Source organism: Limulus polyphemus, unplaced genomic scaffold (assembly GCF_000517525.1).
Source record: "Limulus polyphemus unplaced genomic scaffold, Limulus_polyphemus-2.1.2 Scaffold151, whole genome shotgun sequence".
Lineage (NCBI taxonomy): Eukaryota > Metazoa > Arthropoda > Merostomata > Xiphosura > Limulidae > Limulus > Limulus polyphemus.
This window is the reverse complement of record NW_013665761.1, coordinates 739,336-760,473: the sequence shown is the minus strand read 5'-3', so window position 1 is coordinate 760,473 and position 21,138 is coordinate 739,336. Positions and strand designations below refer to the sequence as shown.

At 32.6% G+C, this 21,138-nt stretch overlaps 1 protein-coding gene across 1 annotated transcript in view; it reads right to left on the bottom strand.

The window, feature by feature from the left end:
- The window catches only part of LOC106476016 (hemicentin-1-like), a 209,307-nt gene that overhangs the window by 67,255 nt on the left and 120,914 nt on the right, over window positions 1-21,138 (bottom strand). The window contains exon 2 of the mRNA XM_013936691.2: window positions 20,267-20,425. Coding sequence (XP_013792145.2) covers window positions 20,267-20,425 — 159 coding nt within the window. The remainder of the gene's footprint in view (window positions 1-20,266; window positions 20,426-21,138) is intronic.

The following is a 21,138-nucleotide window of genomic DNA, read 5'->3' as shown; positions in this document are numbered from 1 at the left end:
TTAATAAAGTTTTAATAATTTCAATTGATCACTGTAGCTTTGCATCTCGTTTTCCTCGTTTTGTGTTAATTGGACTTGTGTTTATTACATTTTATTAATCCTTGGCCATGAAAAAATGTCAGTTATTCTTTATGAATGTTTACTTATTGAAGGTTAAACCTTAAGCAATTTTATATAGATTGACAGTTTATTGGGATAGTAAAACGATGATATTAAATTGACTTATCTGCTTTCAAAGATTATTTTTCTCGAATTATTCGTAGTTAATATGAAAGTCTTTCTATCAGAAAATTGAGATTTGTTTTTGCTTTGTTATGATGTATTGTCTGTTCTTGCTATTAGTATATAATTGTATTTAAAATATTTTCTTAAGTATAATCATTTCATAATTAATTAACAAATGTTCAATATTTTTGCATCAAATGATTATAACTAGCGTATGTAACCTTATATCAGCTCGTATTAAACATTTACCACTTGCTTGGTCCTCGTCACTTTAATAATCTCCGCAAGGCGACGTGGCATGCTGTCGATGAGGTTATTGATGTAATCCACGGTGATTTCATCCAAACTTGTCACACGAATGCGCTACAACTCAGCTACAGTAACTGGTTTAGGGTTGTGGTTAGCAATTTTCCGGTTAGAACTGTCCAACAGTTCTCAATGGGATTCGAATCTGGAGACTTTGTTGGCCATAGCAATCTTGTAATGTCTTACTGGTCGAGATACTCCTGTATAATACGTGCACAGCGGGCAGTGGCATTGTTGTCCTGAAACACAAAGTTACTAGTGTCCTAACTGTATGTTGGCATACTGTCTTGCCCGAGCAACACGGTAATTGCGGTGAATTCTGGTTAATATCGGTTTGCAGATAGCCTTTCTTGCAAAATAACCTTGTTTGGTCAGTCGGCATTGCTAGAACAGTAGAGTACCCCAAGTGTACTGTATCCAGAATCCAGAAACGTCATCGGACTACAGGAAATGTCATTCCAGGAAAGTCTACTGGTAGATATCGAGAAACTAATAACTGAGATGACCGTGTTTTGATCAGGTTAGCACGTCAAGGTTGAAATAAGTCTTGTAATACCTTACAACAGGAATGGCATGAATACATTCATTCCATGGTATCGAGAAGAACAGTGAATAGGATGTTTGCTTTATATCATTTCTGGACAGTCGAACAATTTGACGCCCTATCACTTCTGGCACGTGGCATGATTCTACACCAAGTACAACAAAGCGTTGATCTGTTTCGAAAAGGATTATACCAAAAGCACAGAGTTTTATACAAAACAGATGTGTATGTGTTTTTTGACGAACAAATGCTCAAAAAACTTATACAGACCGAAATAACAAATCGTACACGTTTGTCCGATCATACGCTACCTTTTCTGTTACTACTCGGGCATTTACTGAATAACTACTCCATGCATGTAGACAATAACATTGAAATATATATTATTTACCAAAACAAGCTACCTAATTGTGCTAATTTCATATACTAAACTATATTTTTGATGATATAATCATTAGTATATCTTAATAGCATTTATAACTGATAGCACACAACGTATGTACACTTATTACTATAAAATTATTTAATCATAAATATAATACAAATAATATATATTCCAATACGTCATAGGTTATGCAAATGCCCTGTATAACTTGTCTACAATTTGTTTTCAAAAGTTCGACCAGTTAATGATGAATGGAAGGATAAGCTTTAACTTTATCCTTTGGAGTATCCCCCATAAATGGTTCACGAGATATATTTTGTAGTTAAGATCTGGAGTAGCCATAAAAAGACATATATATTGATACTTTTCTGCAGAGAGAATTTACCTGCTGATACAGTATGCAAGCCTGTGTACTACAAATCCCGCCGGGATCCCTTGACGTTTGTTGTTCTGAATATGTTCTATGATTTTTATTATCAAATTCCCGAGAGTGTTGAAAATCTAATATATAGCAGCGAGTGTTTGATTGAATATTGATTTTTTTTCTCTCTTGAATATTTCTCGAACTTTCAGCAACTTGTATCCTGTTCTTTCTCAAACCGACGCTTTTCATAGTATTTTAATATTTTACATGCACCTCAGCTGTTCTAATTTTCCTAGCTGGCGTATATTTGACTTTATATTCGCCATGTTTCCTTATAGAACATGTTGGATAATAATGCCACACGTTTAGTGTCAGTATGTTTTTGCAGGATAGTATTATGGTCAACAATAACATTTTCACCTAATGCAACTTAAATTGTTATTCGGAAATACTTATTTGTAAATCAAACAAAGCTATACTTTCCTAAGCTTTATTTTCTGAAGATGCACCTGTTTCAATAAGATCCTTCCTCAATTTTGATATCTAGCTAGCATCATTTAAGCCAAATTTTAGGGGTAAAATGAGATTGTCGTTGGTACTTTCATTGTTTTATGATTAGTAAATTCATTCTGTGCAGATATCAAACACAATTATAGTTATGATTTATATGTACAAAGTATACAGGCGAAGATGTTAATATACAAGTATATACATTGCAAAGTCATAAAATTTCGGAAATATATTTACATCAAACCAAATATAGGCAAAATATTATGCCCTTAATAGGGATATTTCACATAAAAAAGCTTAGGCATATATATATAAATACCCTTTAACATTATTTCTTGACTTTTATCAAGTTACAGTAATTGAGAGTGATTTTCTCAGATAGTTACAGAAGGTTTGTTGTATTTTCAAATATGCTGTTAATACTTCGTTCACATTGCTGATTAAGTAATTAATGTATTTGTGTACCTGATTATTTTTGAACGCTAACTAAGTTTTTAAACTATATTTTTTTTCTAGTAACTACTTACATATTCTTGCTATGTATAATGATGTATATGGAGAAAATGTGAGGATTATTTGATATTTTTTATTCATCAGTTCTTAAGAATGAAGGGCTAGTCGCTTTATATTTTATTATAGTCGATTTCAAAAATGTATTCAAACTCAAAGTGATTCACATGAAAATGATATAGAAGAAATAACACTCCTTAATGTATTTCTGCAGTTAAACACAAGAAGAACCACAACAGTTAAAGCGCTGTGAGCTGACGAATTGATGAATTCACTTGACACAATGGATATGTACAATTGTTCTAGAAATTAATTCAATATAGAAACTGTGTGAAAGTACATCCTATGTGTGTTTTTCTTTTATAGAATCTATTTGATTTTCTTTGAATATACAAATTAGTTAAATAAACACCTTTTTAGTGGATTACCCTCTCTCATTGCCCCTTCATTTAGTTATAAGAAAACTGGTACCTCAACGACATTAAAACTAAATTTGATAAGTTTGGAGAAGGCACATCAAATCATTAGCTATGTGATTTTCGTATCTGTATCTAACAGAGCATTAGTACTTCCAGTTATAAATGGTTCTCATTTTCCATCAAATATCTGAACTTTCAGAACACGGATAATGTTAAGGTCTGCTAGACGTGTTTAAATCTTGTAAAATTGCGAAACGATGTACCCACTTACGTAAACTAAGTATCGCGTTTCTCCTTAGGGAAATCAGTTAAAAGCAGGGTCGCAAAGAGATGAGCACTCTTTCATATTCAGAAGTGTATACTGTCGCGCTAGAATAAAAACAAATAACATAAAGTTGATGTTCCTGTTCATGTAATGACGATGTTCTTTTCGTATGTTAAATTTCAGCTAATGACATTTTCTTACTTCAAGAAAAAAAAAATAAATCTAGTAAAAAGTTAATATTCTCAGGTTGCTCGTGTCTACTGATTAACTGGTAATAGTTTTAGACCTGGGTTGCGTGTTTTGCTCACAGTTTTATTCGTTCATGCGAGGATGACATTCTTAAGAAAACCTTCTCAGGATAAGTCTTTAAAAAATGAATTAAAAATCTGAATTTTTCACACTGTCTTGCACTTTCATTATTTTTTGCTATGTGTAAAGGAAGTTATTGGTTATGTTCTGCTATATTATTAAAAAGAAGTATAAAGTTTTGTATTCCGAAATTATACGTGACGGCTCAAAAAAAATAATTTTAAGAGAAAACGTATAGTTTCAGGTCTTTCATTTTGTGTTCCAATAGATACGAAAAGTTTAATTTAGCAAGTTTTCCACACAACTGATTGGATATTTAGAAAATGCACGGATTACTTGAGATTCTTTTCTCCTTTAGGTACTGCACGAATCAGTTTTCTTTTTCACTTATGCTTATGTGATTAGTATACCATCACAAATTATTTGACATTTCCATATACAGATACACAAAGTTTTCATAAGCATCGTAATGTATGAATGCGTAAATTTTAATAATTTTTGGATTCTTTTATGTCAGAGTAAATCCGCTTGATATTGTTTGTATTAAAACATATTACAGATATCAATATTTATAAAGAGGGTTGAATATGTTATATGGAAACGATTATAATTATTCAAATCAGCGAGACACCTGTCAAACACTGCCAATATAAAGAGGTTGAAGAAGGGCAAGTATCAGAAATACATTTTGATTTGTTTGTTTTTAGCGTAAAGTTTCACCATAAGAAATCTACACTATTTCCAATCTCCCGATTTTTGTATTATAGATCCGTGAATTTACAACTGATCCACCGGAGGACCTGCAATTTGATATTATTTAGCATATCGTAGATAGTGTGATGCCACCTTTTTGGAAAGGTATGTAACCGCCCATTCTTACGTAAAATGTCCTCCGATGGGACAGAGGTAAGTTTATAGAATTAAAACGGTAAGATTCGGGATTCGATTCTCGCAGTGGACACAGCAGATAGCTCTGTGTGGCTTTGCTCTAAAACAAACAAATGTACTTACGTAAACTATTATTACAATTAGATCATAAAGATGTATGTGTTCAGATATTGTTTATTTTAATTTACAAAATTGAATATCCCTTGAATTTATTGGCATTGGAAAATGGATCAACTTGAGGTACAAGGCCATCCAGAAAGAGATGTGAACAAGTCTTATGCAAGCCGTGTTAAGCAAAATGTAGCATCTTCTAACATCCATGGACGCAAATGTCAGTGGCAAACGCCATCACGTAACCCAGACAACAGTATAAAACATAGTGAAAAGAGATTTCCGCATTCGTGCTCCCCCATACGAAGGCATACCGATTAAGTCGGTGATCGCAGCACTAATAGCACTAACGGGCGTTGGGAAACCGTCATTTTCGTATTCTAGATAACTATGCGAAATCTGCAGGGAAGAAGGGTGTGCTTTGTTCATGACAACCTATGGAGCTTTTTGCAATGGAAACTACACTGCTCGTTTATTACCAAGTTACACTGTTGTCAGATAGAACATGATTTGACATGGGTAAATGGAATTCAAAGACGTAGTGCGGGCTTCAAAATTGTTTTAATGTAAGATACTCAACCTCTCTATTACAAATACTACTGTGGTAGAATATATATGTTAAAAATAGTAGTTTTAAGTATCTGTATAACGCTGAGTACTGCTTAAAAATATTGATGCATTTGAACGGATTTTCTATTAGCTCTTTGAACATTTGATTTTGAAAGCTTGTTCGTAGATTAATTATAGTAATGAATGGAAACTGTATATTAACATCAGAGGTTGAATATAGCATTTACAGTTACTTTAACTTAGTTTAAATTCACAATGTGTATCTCTAATTTCCATATATTTTAAATGATAAAAAAATTAATAGATATACATTTAAACACGTTAATAGGTTCTAGTTTGACTTGAAATCTAATAAAAGTTCCTCTGTGTAGGCTTATATGCATATTATAGGTAATTACATTTAAATCAATACGCACTACTTAATTGACAGTTGCGGAGTTTACCTGCATTGTTTTAATCTGTCGCAGTTGTAACATATCTTATAACTGATTTAGTGACTAATCACTTTCTCTGATTTTCTCTTGTAATATATTATTTTGTTGTTTTTTTGCAAGAAAAGGTCACAGAAAATAACAAACCATCATCATCATCCACAAATATTTTAGAGAAAGTTTATAAACTGACATTATACGTGGGTTATGGGTGATGTTTGAGCTCTGACCCAGTTGCGTCGAAAAGTGTCAACAATATCATAATAATTATATTACAGATTGCCTTTCTTTTAACCAAAGGTAAAATTGAAAATATAATCTGTGACTTAGAGAGCACATACGTTCTTTTAATCGCCGCACCCTTTCCTGTGGAGTACAATTTTGTCTATTCAAGGCTCATCAGCACACTTTGGGCGAGAAAACCAAAGAAATACAGTTAAGCCTCTTATAATAGTGATTTGTATATAATATGTATGGGGTTTTGAGTCCTTTTTAACTCATCATTAGGCCTGTACGTCACATATTACATTTTCTATTTTACCTTTGGTCAAAAGAAAGAAATCTGTAATAAAATCCTTAAACGCTTGGTCTACTGTATTATATAGAATAATATAGTAGGCGCAATGCTATAATATTATTCACACACCTAAATTAATTTAGGTTACAATATGATAAGTTACAAATGGCTGAAAACCCCCATAAATATTATATACAAATCACTATTATAAGAGGCCTAACTGTATTTCTTTGGTTTTCTCGCCCAAAGTGTGCTGATGAGCCTTGAATAGGCAAAATACTACCATATAAAGGATTATTTATTACAATGTAGTAATTGGCAGTGATGAAATACACAAATCGAGTTAAGTATCTAGTGGAGTAATGATATAAGGTCCGTAGTGTACACAAATAATATAAAAGCTTGACGAGCACACGGTAGCAGCAAAATTCAGCAGTCCTCTGTTTGTATAAATCTTGCTTCATTATAAAATATTCTCTCGCAAGGTACGAATTTTAATCTCATATTCAATATTTTACTTTGCATGAAAACGAAATTGATAGCAAGAAATGCTGAGAAGGTTGAGGTTGTGTTTCTTCTTTAGTTGTTTCAGTGATATGGAAAAAATATATATATATATGTGTGTGTGTGTTTGATAGCCGTAGATATGTTTAGTTTTTATATAGCCACCCATAATTTTGAATTATTGATTCGACAAATAGTTGTCAGTCAGCAGCACCTGTCGTGGTTCTCTCAATCGAATAACAGAATTGACTACCTCTTTTATAACGCACCTACAGTTGAAAGTGCGGAGTGGTGCCATATCTTTTACCACGGATTCTTTAATCCCCGTCCAACACATGAATATTGGGTCACACTCAGCCATTATAGAAACTATAGGAAAACTTGAACAAATATATGTTTTAGTAAGTTCCGCATTAGAGTGAGACTACCCCTATATTGATTTTGAATTTAGAATTTTCAATCTGGACGGAACCGTATGCGCATGTGAGCACAATGGAGAGGTGAGACACTTCGAGCATTCAAGTGTAGTTAGTCCTTCCTAACCTTGAAGTACTGACTAGAAAGAAGGTAGACAAGCCAGCAGCACCTGCTACCACAAGAACTTTATTCGGTTCTTTGAACTGAACTGACTGATCAGCATCGGGTTTTAGATCTTTTAGATCTGGTAGGGTCAGGTTCGTTTTGACCTCTTCCTCCCTCCATCACTTAATGATTGATTTCTGGTTAATACTGATGTAATTACTAGAAGAGGGCCAGAGATTAGCTATTCCCCGCTTTCACTCTGACCCCTTTCAGGGACACGTTCATGTATGTAATTATATTAATATTGATTTATTAATACACTTTCACTTTATTCTATTGTGTTAAATTTCACACTGCACGAACAGTTACACTCGTATTGTTCACATTTTTCGATAATTCTAAGTTTCAGCGAGAGAATTCACACATATATAACCCTTCTTAATGCTGTCACAGTAAATTATAATTATTGATGATATTATATGTCTAGCATTAGGTGGTCTTAATTTATTTTTATTTCTTATATAAATGTTGATGGGGGAGAGGTACTTAGGACTATTTTCATTATGTACGCAGAAACGGTCAAGTTCACATAGCAGATCATTCTTTAGCCAATGTTTCGCGAGATAATTTAGTGAACTATGTAAGAGTTTATCGGTTAGTGTTTCTATATTTACGTATTTATGCAAAACTGTTGAAGAAGTTGTTCAAGGTACTCTGTATGCTGTTGTAAGTACTGTTAAAGGGGGTTGACTGTCATTTTAAAGACGACACATGTTCAGCGGCATCACTTCAATCCACAGATCGTCACTTCACACTTTATAGTTAGGAAGAAAGTGTATAAAACTACTTAGAATTTTTTTTTCCTTTATGGATCATTGATTTTTGATTTCTTGGTCGCAAACGAAATTAATTGAATTACAGAATTATGCTGTTTTCATACTACAAAAAAAGATACTAGAAATGATAAATATCCAAAGGTGACTCATACAATTAACATATTGCTGCATCTTTTTGGAGCCCCCCCCCCCGCAGTGGCACAGCGGCATGTCTGCGGAGTTCCAACGCTAGAAACCTAGAAACTGGGTTTCGATACCCATGGTGGGCAGAGCACAGATAGCCCATTGTGAAGCTTTTTCCTTAATTACAAGAGTATTTCCAAGAGTATCATAATAATACATTATAATATAGACAATTTTGTGAATATTATTCTTAGCAATAACAATTCAGAATGCCCGTTTATAATTTATTTCGGTTGTTATCAAGTAAATCATAAAATCTATACTGGTGAATTTTGTTAAAATTAATTCCTTTGATAAATCTGCCAATTGTTATGGAAGTTACTTTTTTTGCACAACGCGTTTTTCAAAAGCGATCAAGTTGTAGGGCTTCTTTACTGATGACAGATACAATCAGACGCTTACATATCAACTCATTTCCTTAGTAAAAAGACAATGATTATAGTCATGTACAATTGTAGGGAAACGATTTCGTTTTAGTTCCGTTTACTACCGCTCGAGAACCGTAGAAATTGATGCATTATTAGTGATTCTCGGGAAGATTTACCTAGGGGCAGCCATCACTAATTTAGTAGTGAAAAGCTAGGGAGAAGGAAGCTAGTCAACACCACCCACCGCCCCACTCTTTTGCTAACAAACAGTGGGATTAAACGTCACATTATAGCTCCCCAACGGCTAAAAGAGAAAGCCTGTTCGATGACGGGGATTCGAACCGTGACCAGCACCTTGCGAGTAGAGCGCCCTAACAACCAGACCATGCTAAACCTTTCTTGTTTAACACTTTACATTTTTCTATTTGAGAAAAAAGCTTGCACAAACACCGAAATAACATTTTATTTCGGCCTTTTATAATTTTGACATGTTATGTATTTTTTTAAATGAACAGCCAAATTCTAAGATTGCGAGTAGCGTATACATAAACATATAAAAAACATATAATCAAATCCGATTGCAGGCCATGTTATTTTAAATAGCAAAGCATATGACTTGTAAAGAAGATTTTACCCATGATATTTTAAGGATAACTTTAGTCTTTTTAAGCACGTTACTATTTATTTTATGCCCCTAGTGGCACAGCGGTATGTCTGCAGACATACAACGCTAAAAACCGGGTTTCGATACCCGTGGTGGGCAGAGCACAGATAGCCCATTGTGTAACTTTGTGCTTAACTGCAAACAAACAAACTTTATTTTATAATACATCCTACTGGCTTATAACAATAAATCTCAGTCTCGATACACGTGGTGTGACTAGCACACATAGCTCATTGTGTAGCGTTGTGCTTAACACAAACAAACAAGCCAGATGTATTATAATTTGGAGTGCTATTGTCTTAGTTACCTCACGATAACACAAAATTGAGTGGTAATTTTGCGCAAATATATTGAAAAGCCAAATGTGATATGTGTTATTACGTAGCCGTAATAAAAATACTTTGAAGAATTATGTCAAACATTAAAAAAAACGAGAAAAATAAACCAAAATGTTTGAAATTAAACCCAAATATTATTGAGAAAAAGAGTACTAATTATAAATTCAAGAACACGATGCTTTCAAGTACAAACCACTTTGATAATTAGTTCAAATGAAAGTCAGTATTCTAGAGTTAGTGAACGATGTTAAACCAAATTATTCTAAATTATTTTCATATCGATTGAGTGTAAATAGAATACTCAGCGAATGCAAAATATATCCTTCCATGCGTCGTAGTTGATATTAAAATGTTTGTTTGTTTGTTTTGAATTTCGCGCAAAGCTACACGAGGGCTATCTGCGCTCGCCGTCCCTAACTTAGCAGTGTAAGACTAGAGGGAAGGCAGCTAGTTGTCATCACCACCCACCGCCAACTCTTTGGCTGCTCTTTTACCAACGAATAGTGGGATTGACCGTCACATTATAACGCCCCACGGCTGAAAGGGCGAGTATGTTTGATGTGACCGCGACACGCATATTGCGAGACGATAGCCCCAAACCACCTGGCCATGCCGGGCCGATTAAAATACTAAAATGACGTTTTAGTATCCGCTTTATTCGGTTTAACTTGTTTGAATGTATGAAAATTAAATCCTCTAAAATGTGACCTGCTATAAGGTGGTTGAAAGGTATTAAAATTGTCACAATTTTCAGAAAAGGATTATTAACTCCCAACGTCAAATTGTTTTAAGTTCAGGATAAAAAAAAGATTATGGAGACATTTGTATACTTGGTTTTCAGGAAGACAAAGTATTTGGCTGTCTTTTTTAATCTAGAAATCATTTCTTAAGCGATATATTTCGTTGTATGTAGTTAACAGCAAATAGCTATATAGCAAAGTAAATCATCTAAATATGTGTGAAAATTAAGGAAGAGTTTATCAAGATTGCATTACATCACAGATTTTTTAGTATTATTTATAGAGATATGTGACACATATATGTTCAAATAATCAAAGTCAAAACATGAAAAAGAAGGTCAACATTAAGTTAATCACATAGGTGCATCTGTATTCGTATGATAAATCATAAGTCATGTAAATAAAATAATGGATGTTATTTACATTTACGGCGAGGGAAGATGAGATGGAAGTTAATTTTGCATGAATAGCATAAACGGTGTTAATACAGGTAATTACTTCAGTGGAATCAAACTTATCAACGTAGTTTTGAAGTTGCTAGACCATGAATGCATTGGTAAATCTATATTGGTCAGTTTGAGTAAAACGATTTGAAATTATACGGATCGTTAATTCTGCGGTATTTGGATAAACAAGGACAAGCTACATTTCTAAAATCCCCACGTTTTGCAACCACATAACTTAAACATTAATGACACGTTCTAAAATATTTCATGGTTAAATAGCACACAGAATAGAAGATAGTGGCGTCGCGAACACATTCTAGAAAATTAATTTTCATAGTTAACACGCGTTTAAAGAATGTATATAGTTTGGTCATGATTCACAAAATCAAGATTACAACCGTAACATAAATTATTTATTTCTTTGTCATTCCAATTTAGATTAGGCTATTAAAACAATCGATGAATACTTATTCTGGGGTTTAGAATCGAACTTAGAGCATGGAACCCCATATCAGATAAGAGAACGAAGGTTTGATTTGTTTTGAATTTCGCGCAAAGCTACGAGAGGGCTATCTGCGCTGGCTGTTCATAATTTAGCAGTGAAAGACTAGAGGGAAGGAAACTAGTCATCACCACCCACTGCCAACTCTTAGGTTACTCTTTTAATAATGAATAATGTGATTGATCATAACATTATAACGCCCCCACGGCTGAAAAGTTCAGCAAATTTGGTGAGAACGCAGGACCAGTTAAAAGATGCGTCATTATCAGAAAGATATATTACTACGTTACTTCAAACTGTTGAAAACAATCACACGAAACTCGTCCAAAAACTACTCCAGCTTAGCAAGGATAAACTGAAAGACACGAGTATACAAACAACATTAATACCTTTCTTTTTTTTTTACATTATCAGCATGAAAAAATGTGTCAAGCGTGTTTTTGTGTTTCATTCAGTCAAGATGTAAAACTTTCGAAAATCCTCGAAATCTTTTCTGTGGTCTTTTCTACGTTCGTTATATTTATAAATTTCCGTTTACCTATTTTTTTATTTAGTAGAAAACATTCATGTTAAATTCCGAGATAATGTAAGAGCTTATGTTGTGAAACATCTACAATTATCAGTGCTTAATAATTTCCTATCACATAATAACCATCGAATATTGCAGGAGTGAAATATTGGCGAGATATATTTGCATCAAGAATTCATTGAATCCTGACCCGTATTCTCCTCTATGGTTGATCAAACGCTCTGATCCTTTTACGGAGAAAGCATTTAACCTTTCCAGCTGCATCTTGGGTGTTCTAAAAATATTCACTACATTTCATGTAACTCAAACAATAACTATTAGGAGTTAAAATTCATATTTTAAATAGCATTGCTTTAGTATCTGCTGCTATATTATAGTGATCAAAAGCAAAAGAGTTAAAAGAATTTTATTAAAGAAAAGAAACTTAAGTGCAGAAATTATATGATGTTTAAGAATATAATAATTATAATTGTTGCTCTTGGTATGTTTTCTTACATATAAATTGAAGATTGGTGATGTTACAAATGAAGTGTGAGGTAAAGTATTTTATGATAGGCGTTAGCAATCTCTCCATGTCTACGGAGGTTAATCATACTTCATATACAAAACATTTTAGCATTACCACATGAACTGACATGTCAACGCAGATACAAGCCATGGCACTATGAGCAACATGTTAATACCTATATATAGTCGGTTTACGACGAATTAATTATCTTTGATAGTGCATGAAGAACTTATGGCTAGAGTTATATGACACAGCCCTTTACGTGGAACGATATATTCGTTCAACAAATGGAAAAAAAAAGTAAAGTCTATTACACACTAATTTCTAATGAGAATTTACTATAATCTAATGAATATCATTAGCAAGAGGATAGATCAGCATCCCAAAGTGTGCAGTACTGTCGCTACTATTGCCAAAGTTTGTAGGCTGGTCGTAACGAACAATCCTCCCAGAAAGTGGTTGCTAACAAGTTGCACATCAATATATTCCAATCAGTTATGCACAAGATTATTTGCAAATATCTTGGTATTGGTCAAGAAAGATAAATCATGAGTACACAAGCTGATTCCCAGCTGGTGAGAGAAAGATTAATTGCAGAAAGATACTAAAAATATCTTCACGTGAGAGATGAAAGTTTGTTGCAACATCAGGCGAAACGTGGATGTAATTGAATGAGTATGTGTCAAAACAGGGATTTGCTACCAACAAAAGGAGATAACGATTCCCTTGCATGGTATAGCTAATGCAAATGAAGTTTCTTTTCGGGTTGTATATTTACCGCAGACTTCTATTATAATAGAAATTATAAACTAGATAAAATTCACAGTGAGGTAAAGATGTACTGTAGTTGCTATCAGGAGACTGTACTGACACTAGTCATCAATAGATTGTACTGACACTAGTTATCAATAGATTGTACTGAGAGCAGTCATTAGTAGATTGTACTGATGCTAGTCATCAATAGACTGTACTGACACTAGTCATCAATAAAATTGTATTGACACTAGTCATCAACTGTGCGAGATTAAATTCCTGCATTGTATGTCAAGGTCATCAAGAAGCCAGAATGAATCACCAAATCACGCCTCTAATTTCTACGAACCATAGGGAGTGAAAGTGATTTTTATGCTATCCCCTTCTTTGAACTATCAATGAAATCATTTGACTGCAAATCCACGAACTTCTGTACATTTGGTTTGCTTTAACATAGTCGTGGAAGTCGACGTCAATGTACAGTTGGGACATTCTGTGAAAAGGTTCTCAAGATGTGTGGTCTAATGTTCATCTTTTTACCTATGCATTGTTACAATGTAAGTTGCTGCTAAATCATGCCCATTATACTGGGCTTGATCAACAAAGGAGGAAGTATCTCTAAGCGGTTTGTTTGTTTGATGTTAAGCACTATATGCTACCTGTGCTCTGCCAACCACGGGTATTGAAACCCGGTTTCTAGCATTGTAAGTCTGCAGACATCCCGCTGTGCCACAGCGGAGCACGGGACCTGGGACATTATTTTTATATTATATTGTATTTTACACTAGCTGGAGTACCCGTCTCCTGGATGGAAGTTAAGTAAATTAATGATTAATGGAAAGTTGTCTTAAGACATGAAAAGCTGCTTCCCTTATATGTAATTATAAAGAATGCAAAAACACCCATAAAAACTGTAAAACACAAAATGTAAAACAGCAACCTTGTATGTATCTCGGCATGTATTCAACAAACCTTCATGCCAAATTTGGTGAAGATACATCAATAATGGGCGAAGTAATGGTAAAAAACGCCCATAAAAACCGCAAAATGAAACATGGAAAACTGAAAAGTTTTATGTATCTCCCCATGGACCTAATGAACCTCCATACCAACTTTGGTGAAGATCCATCAACACCATATACAACAGACACTACTATTATATTTACATAGGTTGTATTGCAACAAATAGTTGTAGTCTGAGGTCAGACAAAGCAATATGTTTTTTTAAGATTCTCGCTCTAATATCTTATAAGTTACCTTACTGGTTTATAGAAAGAAACCGAGTTATATCTAGCTTATAAAAGAGCATTATAAGAAAAACATTTCTCGTTGCAAACAACATTAATCTTTTTTGTCAAAAGCTCGAATAGCTTCAATAAATACTTACTTTATACAACCAAGGGTTCTATTTTGATTTAAAGAACACCTTGATAAACTTACTTTATATGATCTTGTGAATGACTGTAATATACGAGGTCTAGGAATGACTAGCTGTTTAACGCTTTGGATAACGAATGGACTGAATCGCAGATACAGGAATTTGAAATACATATATATTTTAGATCATATTAGCTACTTAAACTAGTCTAAGTTATTCTAAACACGCATTGACACGCTTAGATCCTCAACAGATTCAATAAAAGGCTTAGACTTGTAAGTCCTTCTTGGAACAAAAAATCTTCGACATGTTAATAAGAAAAACAACTAACTCAATCATGTGAAAATATTCAATAAATTTAAAATGATATTAAACAGCAAGTAGACCACTAGAATGATCTATACACTATCATATGTTCATATATCTATTCTCTTTCACGCTTGTAAGCTTAGCATGTACTATTCTATGACTATCCAAATATTTTAGCCAAGTTTTGGTCTGTGATATAATAATTGGTTTGGAATGGTGTTGTTTGTTACAGAGTAATGAAAAATAATTTGAATTTTTTTGTCTTCTTCTTCTAGCGAATCTTTTTGCTAAGAAGAAACAAATGACACAAGACAATAACGTTTTTCTAAAAGTTGGTATACACCTATTACTCAATGTACTAATAAATAAACAAATAAGTCATGATATGATTAAATAACTGGTCATATTTCGTGTGAAAAATCATAACTAAGCTAACTATCTGTCACAGGTAATATTCTATTTGTATTTCTTATATCTAATAATCAAACTCTATAATTACATTCTGACAGGTAAGCATATTCATAATGTTATCACTCACTTCATTATTTCATTGTTACACAGCATATTGATTATTCTATAAATACGTTTCGTCTGAAAGTACACTACAACCATCAGCAGTACAGTGTTAAATCTCAAGACGCAAATAAGTAACATTTTAATAAAACATTTGAAAGATGATATTTATTGTCAATAAATGTTTTGGATACAGCAAAAATTTGGAATGTGCACTTGAAGAAACATTTATTAAGATAAGGGCAAATTAATTATTCTATTTTACATTTAGATGAAATGTGTTAAGTGCCTATTCAGATTAATTTATATCATATCACTAAGAAACAAAGGTTGCGTTATGGAAAAGTCAAAACAACTAGAAAAATAGAAATATCTTTGAACTTGTGCACTTTGGCGATGTTCTGTTTTTAAAATATTTGGTCAAGTAATATTACTGCGAACGAAACTACACGTTGTGAAAAAGTCTAGAACTTACACGAAGTTAATTTATAGCAAATAATTATATCGTAATTTATATGCATATTCCAGGTAATTGTAAAACACTGGTTATCACATATTAATAAATGTGATTCAGCATTAGTTAATCGATGCTATTTGTAGAAATGTTTCATATCTCGTAAAATAAATTATTGCTATTAACTACAAACACTAAATAATTGAATTAGTGCACTTTTGTTATTGTCATTTACGTAGGAAAATAATTATGTATACACATATCGGAGTCACAGACAATGATTAACTGCAACTGAATGGTCAATTTATCGTTATTACAATACATTTAATAGAAAATACAATGAAACATAGAAATTGGTGAATGCACTAGTATTTTGTATTTGTCTTGAAAAGAGGAGTAAACTAAATGCTGTTTTTATTCTACCATCAGTTTATCAACGCAAGACTGTGAAACGTAGTTTCAAATATGATGTGTTTCTCTCCTCAGTTTATTCAACTTGTTTGGTTGCTGTTTCACGTTGTCAGTTTCCATATAAGCCAATAAACCATTAATAATATTTATATCGGTTGCGATTGTTCATAACACTGCGATTTTCGTTTCATAACATTTGCCGAATGCTTGAGATCCCTATAATGCGGGAATATGAAACCAGACTCGGTATTTTATTTTTCATACGATGAATAAAGATGTAATAGAACCTCTCATCAGTCAGGGTGCCAACAATTTTTATTGATCTCCAACTCCATTGGCAGAGATGCAGCCCAGATTTGCATGCTACAATCTAGACGTTCTATTTTGACTGTGATGTAGTTCTTCTTTCTGGTATGGAACAAATCATAGTTCATTGTTTCCAAACAATTTGAATTTGAATCATATCCACCTATTTTTTTAGTTATCCCGTTGTTCCAAGTCTGATACCCATTTCAAGTTACTGATTTATTTATCTCTTCTAAGCAGTAAGTAGCTATACGTCAATGAGGGTACTTTTTGTTAATGCGTATCTTTCTGTTCTCAGTGTAACCTCCGTACTTGTATTAAACAACAAAGTCATTAGTGAGATTGAATTGTAATGTAACGTGTAAAGAGCATGCCCTGAATTACTTTTGAAGAACTTGGGTCTCATCCGCTTCTGTTATCAACAATATGATTTTCATGTTCACTCTTCAGAGTTTCTATATAACTTTTACTGAGATATGAAATTTCGTCTCAATTTCTTGAATAAAGTAGCCATTGATAGCCAAAAGTTTAATTGCCACGCGTACTAATATATAGGCATTTTGCTGAAATGGTACTGCCTGGTTGGTTGGACAGCAGCCAATTACAGGGTATGTCTTTCTGAAAACAGTTTTTAATGCTATACTTATCTAATTTACTGTATTTATATTTTAGTAGAGGAAACAATAATTTTATATTATGTTAATCTTTGTATTAAATAGTAAACTGCCATGATTTCCTAGTTAGATATAGTCATTTTCCTAAAATAAGATTTCTGCATTTAAGTCATATTAGACCAATATATTGTATTACTACATGCTAATAATTTTGAAAACAAAAATTACATAGAGTTGATATCATTGCAAATATGTATTACTAATATTACCCTATAAAACGCCAATTATTTTTTAGTATGGGCAACATAAAATAATAATTTTAAAATATGATTAAAAAAATAAAATATAAATAACTTTGACAAATAAATGCGAAGGATAATCATTAATTGATTGCAACACAAATACATACAGTGACATATCATGTCTGTAATTCAACTCTACGAGAAATTTAAACAGTTGTATGCACATAAACTTGATAAACGAATTTATACTTTGTACGTTAAACTGAGGCCTAAGATTTCTTTGTATGTTGTCGTGCTGAACTAATAAACAAATTACTAATAGAGCAAAAAAATACTGCTCATAATTCATTTTAAATTTCATCAAACTACTATTAGAGAAAAGAAAAGATTAATAAACTTTGCCTAGATAATTTTTTCTTGAATGCACATATAACTTAAGTTTCAATACTGTTCTTATTTGGGAAGTATAATAATACACAACTTTCTCATTAGCGAAAACACCATTTCAACCAGGAAGAGTTATAAGCAGAAGTGTACCATATGTGCATTACTATATTATTTACCATAATTCGAAAAAGCCAAATTTTCACTTTTGTAGTAGGAATAATGTAAATAGGAAAGTTTGAAAAGTAAGACAAATTATATTTTATACTACACTGGAATACTGTAAAACATCTCGTGATTCACCAGGGAAATGTAGAAAGGTTTAAGCCCTCTTCAGGAAAATAGGATCGTTAAGTGGCTTTCAGCCGCTATTTATACTTTTGTATAATAGTTTGGATTTTCTTTTCTCAGTATTTGAAAGTTAACATGGTTTGCGACATAGACATTATATGGATGTAATCAGTAGTTCTATGATTTCTAAAACCAGTGATTTGTGAATTTGGACTGCGATTCCCAAGGTAGTTAAGTTATTCATTGCATATATATTTTTAACGAATACACAAAGGTATCAAAATGCTTAGGCTCCTGAGTAAAAGTTCATGACATATTTTGATAGTTTGCAAAGAAAGATGGGTAGAATATAATTCATACTTTGCGCATGAAAGTTTTTATTTTCCAACTATTGTACCATTTTTCGTTTAAGTCTATGATACTGTGTGTGGCATGTTCCATGATATGATGCCGTAAATAAAAACCAGCATTGTATTTTTGTGTTTTTGAAACTGAATGAAATATTAGAATAAACATGGAATCAATTGTCAGAATTATGTCAAAGAGCATATTTCGTATACAATAAATAAGCTATTTTAATTAATGAATCCAATATTGAGCACGAACCATTAATAATACAAATCAAACTCTACATTGTTACGGTGATGGTAGACTGATTAGCTATTTAGGTTAAAATGAGGCTTCTATAGCATGCGATTCTCAGTTGGTGGAATGAATTTTGAACAGTGAAATGTATAGCATGTTTGGTGATTAAACAACGTAATGCGGAAATGAAGGAAATTGCCGCTGTAAGCTTACAATAATCATTTTTAGAAATCTAACCGATACTATGACATCCAGACTTTTAATTAGTGAGTTTTCTGCTAAGTCTTTGATATATTTATATATATTTTTATGAGGCAATAGATTGTTAAATATAATCTCTATTAGACAAATAATTTCCTTCACGAAGAACGTAGCTCTATTATTTCTGATAACCAACTGAAAGGAGTTCCTAAAAATAGTTCTTATTCGAACTATGGTTTACTTTATACGATATTAGAAGTCATAGAAGAACTATCAAATATATATTATAATGTTCTGTCCTTATTGTGAAATTCAACTCATTGTCTTCTTGACACAAACACACTCATTTATTCGAAACGGACAGTTGCCATGGAAACTGTCACCACAAACCCTGTCCTACACACGCGATAACTGTCTAATCCTTTAGTATCTCTTATAACTTGGTAGGGAAAATCAAGTTTCAATCGAAAAGAGCTGTATGAACGTAAAAGCTAAAAAGGAATATATCATGAAAACAATTTGTAATATACATAAAGTTGTAAATTTCCAAGTAAGTATTCTGGGATTTAGTCTACCCACAATACATGTATATATGTATGCGTTTGTCTAAGTGTATACATAATGTTGACGCTTTCAGAATTTATTATTTTTAAATAATATTTTTTTCATTTTAAACTTAAGATATTAACAGTAGAAGATATTACAAAAATAGCTTTTTTTTTACTCAGTAATCAAATAATTACAGGGATTTCTTTTGATACTAAAGGCTTATATGCATTAAAATGAAGTAGATTTACTAATGAATCCCATTATGTTTTAAGGTTTATATTTTAGTGAGTAGAAATAAACCTGCATATCAAACATAGCTGAATATGAATTTCGTGTGATTGTAGTCTCTGTCTTTTTTATTGTTGGTGTTCTGTTACAGACGCTTTAGTGTGATCGTTTTGAAGTTATCGTGCATTTCAACTTAAAAACAAGTGCTTAAAAAGCTAACCGAAAGAATACTTGTATGAAAATATTTCTTGAGCTTACCAAATTACGCACATTAACATTTAATAAAGCAAAATTTCTGAAACTACAACTGGACTTTATATAGCATTTCTAACGGCAAATATAAATTATAGGGTACCATTAAACACTTCATTGTTCAATATAATTTTGTAAATACTATAACAATGTTAATCATTAAGTATCAATTTACTGTTAACACACTGTGACAAGGCGACTTGATCCCAATGCACAGACCCCAGATATGAACAGGATCTTTGCATATTTACATTAAATAATAAAACATATTTTGTTAAGAAGGAAAAAAAATACAAACTTACTCTTTTCAGTCATAGCTCTTAGGATTTCTTCTGTGCGTGCTGTATACAGGAAGGTGAAAGTCCACATCAACACAGACATTAGTGATGTGTTCGTCTGTTTTACCTTCATAGTTGTGACTATTCTCACCACAAATTCGCTATTGAAGCATGTTAAATAGCCTAAAAACATTAAAAACATTTACTTTGAGCTTTGTTTTAATAACAAGTACTTATTTTAAATACTTATATAACTATAAACTTTTGGAGTTTCAGTGACTTTACTTTCCAACACAGTACTTAAGACTAATTACTGTTCGAGCTTCGTAGCAATGTTACTGGTCAGAAAGTGCAGTGTCTACTTTGATACAAACACTTCCGCGACAGCGGTGGCGTTCAACTGGCGAATAACGGAACTCTGAATCTTTGTTGGCCAGTAATCGATCTACACACGGAGTGAACGAAACTCTGTGATACATGTTTTTCAACTAAATGGGTTTGTGTTCGAGATTTTTTATGTATATTGCGTTAGTCTTATAACATCAGGTGATATAGCTCAGAGAATAAAAAGAAGTTAAACGTTCTGGTAAGTCCATATGAGATATCCTCAATTTTTTTACGAAAATTATTTTATCTCTAAAACATAAACAGTTGTTTCAAAGAAATAGCATAAGCATTAAAGCGCATGATAATGTGCAGTAAACAGAAAAGTTGTTACAAAGAAACTTCATGACAGGCTCTGTATATTACATACATTGCCCAGTTAAATTCCTTACTAAACTTTTCAGTGTCTTGTTTTTAATAACTGGGATTCGAGATGGAATCCTGTAGTTTACCCATAAAGATTTCAAAAATGATATGCATAGCAGCTTTTATTTAGTTGAAATCCGAGAACA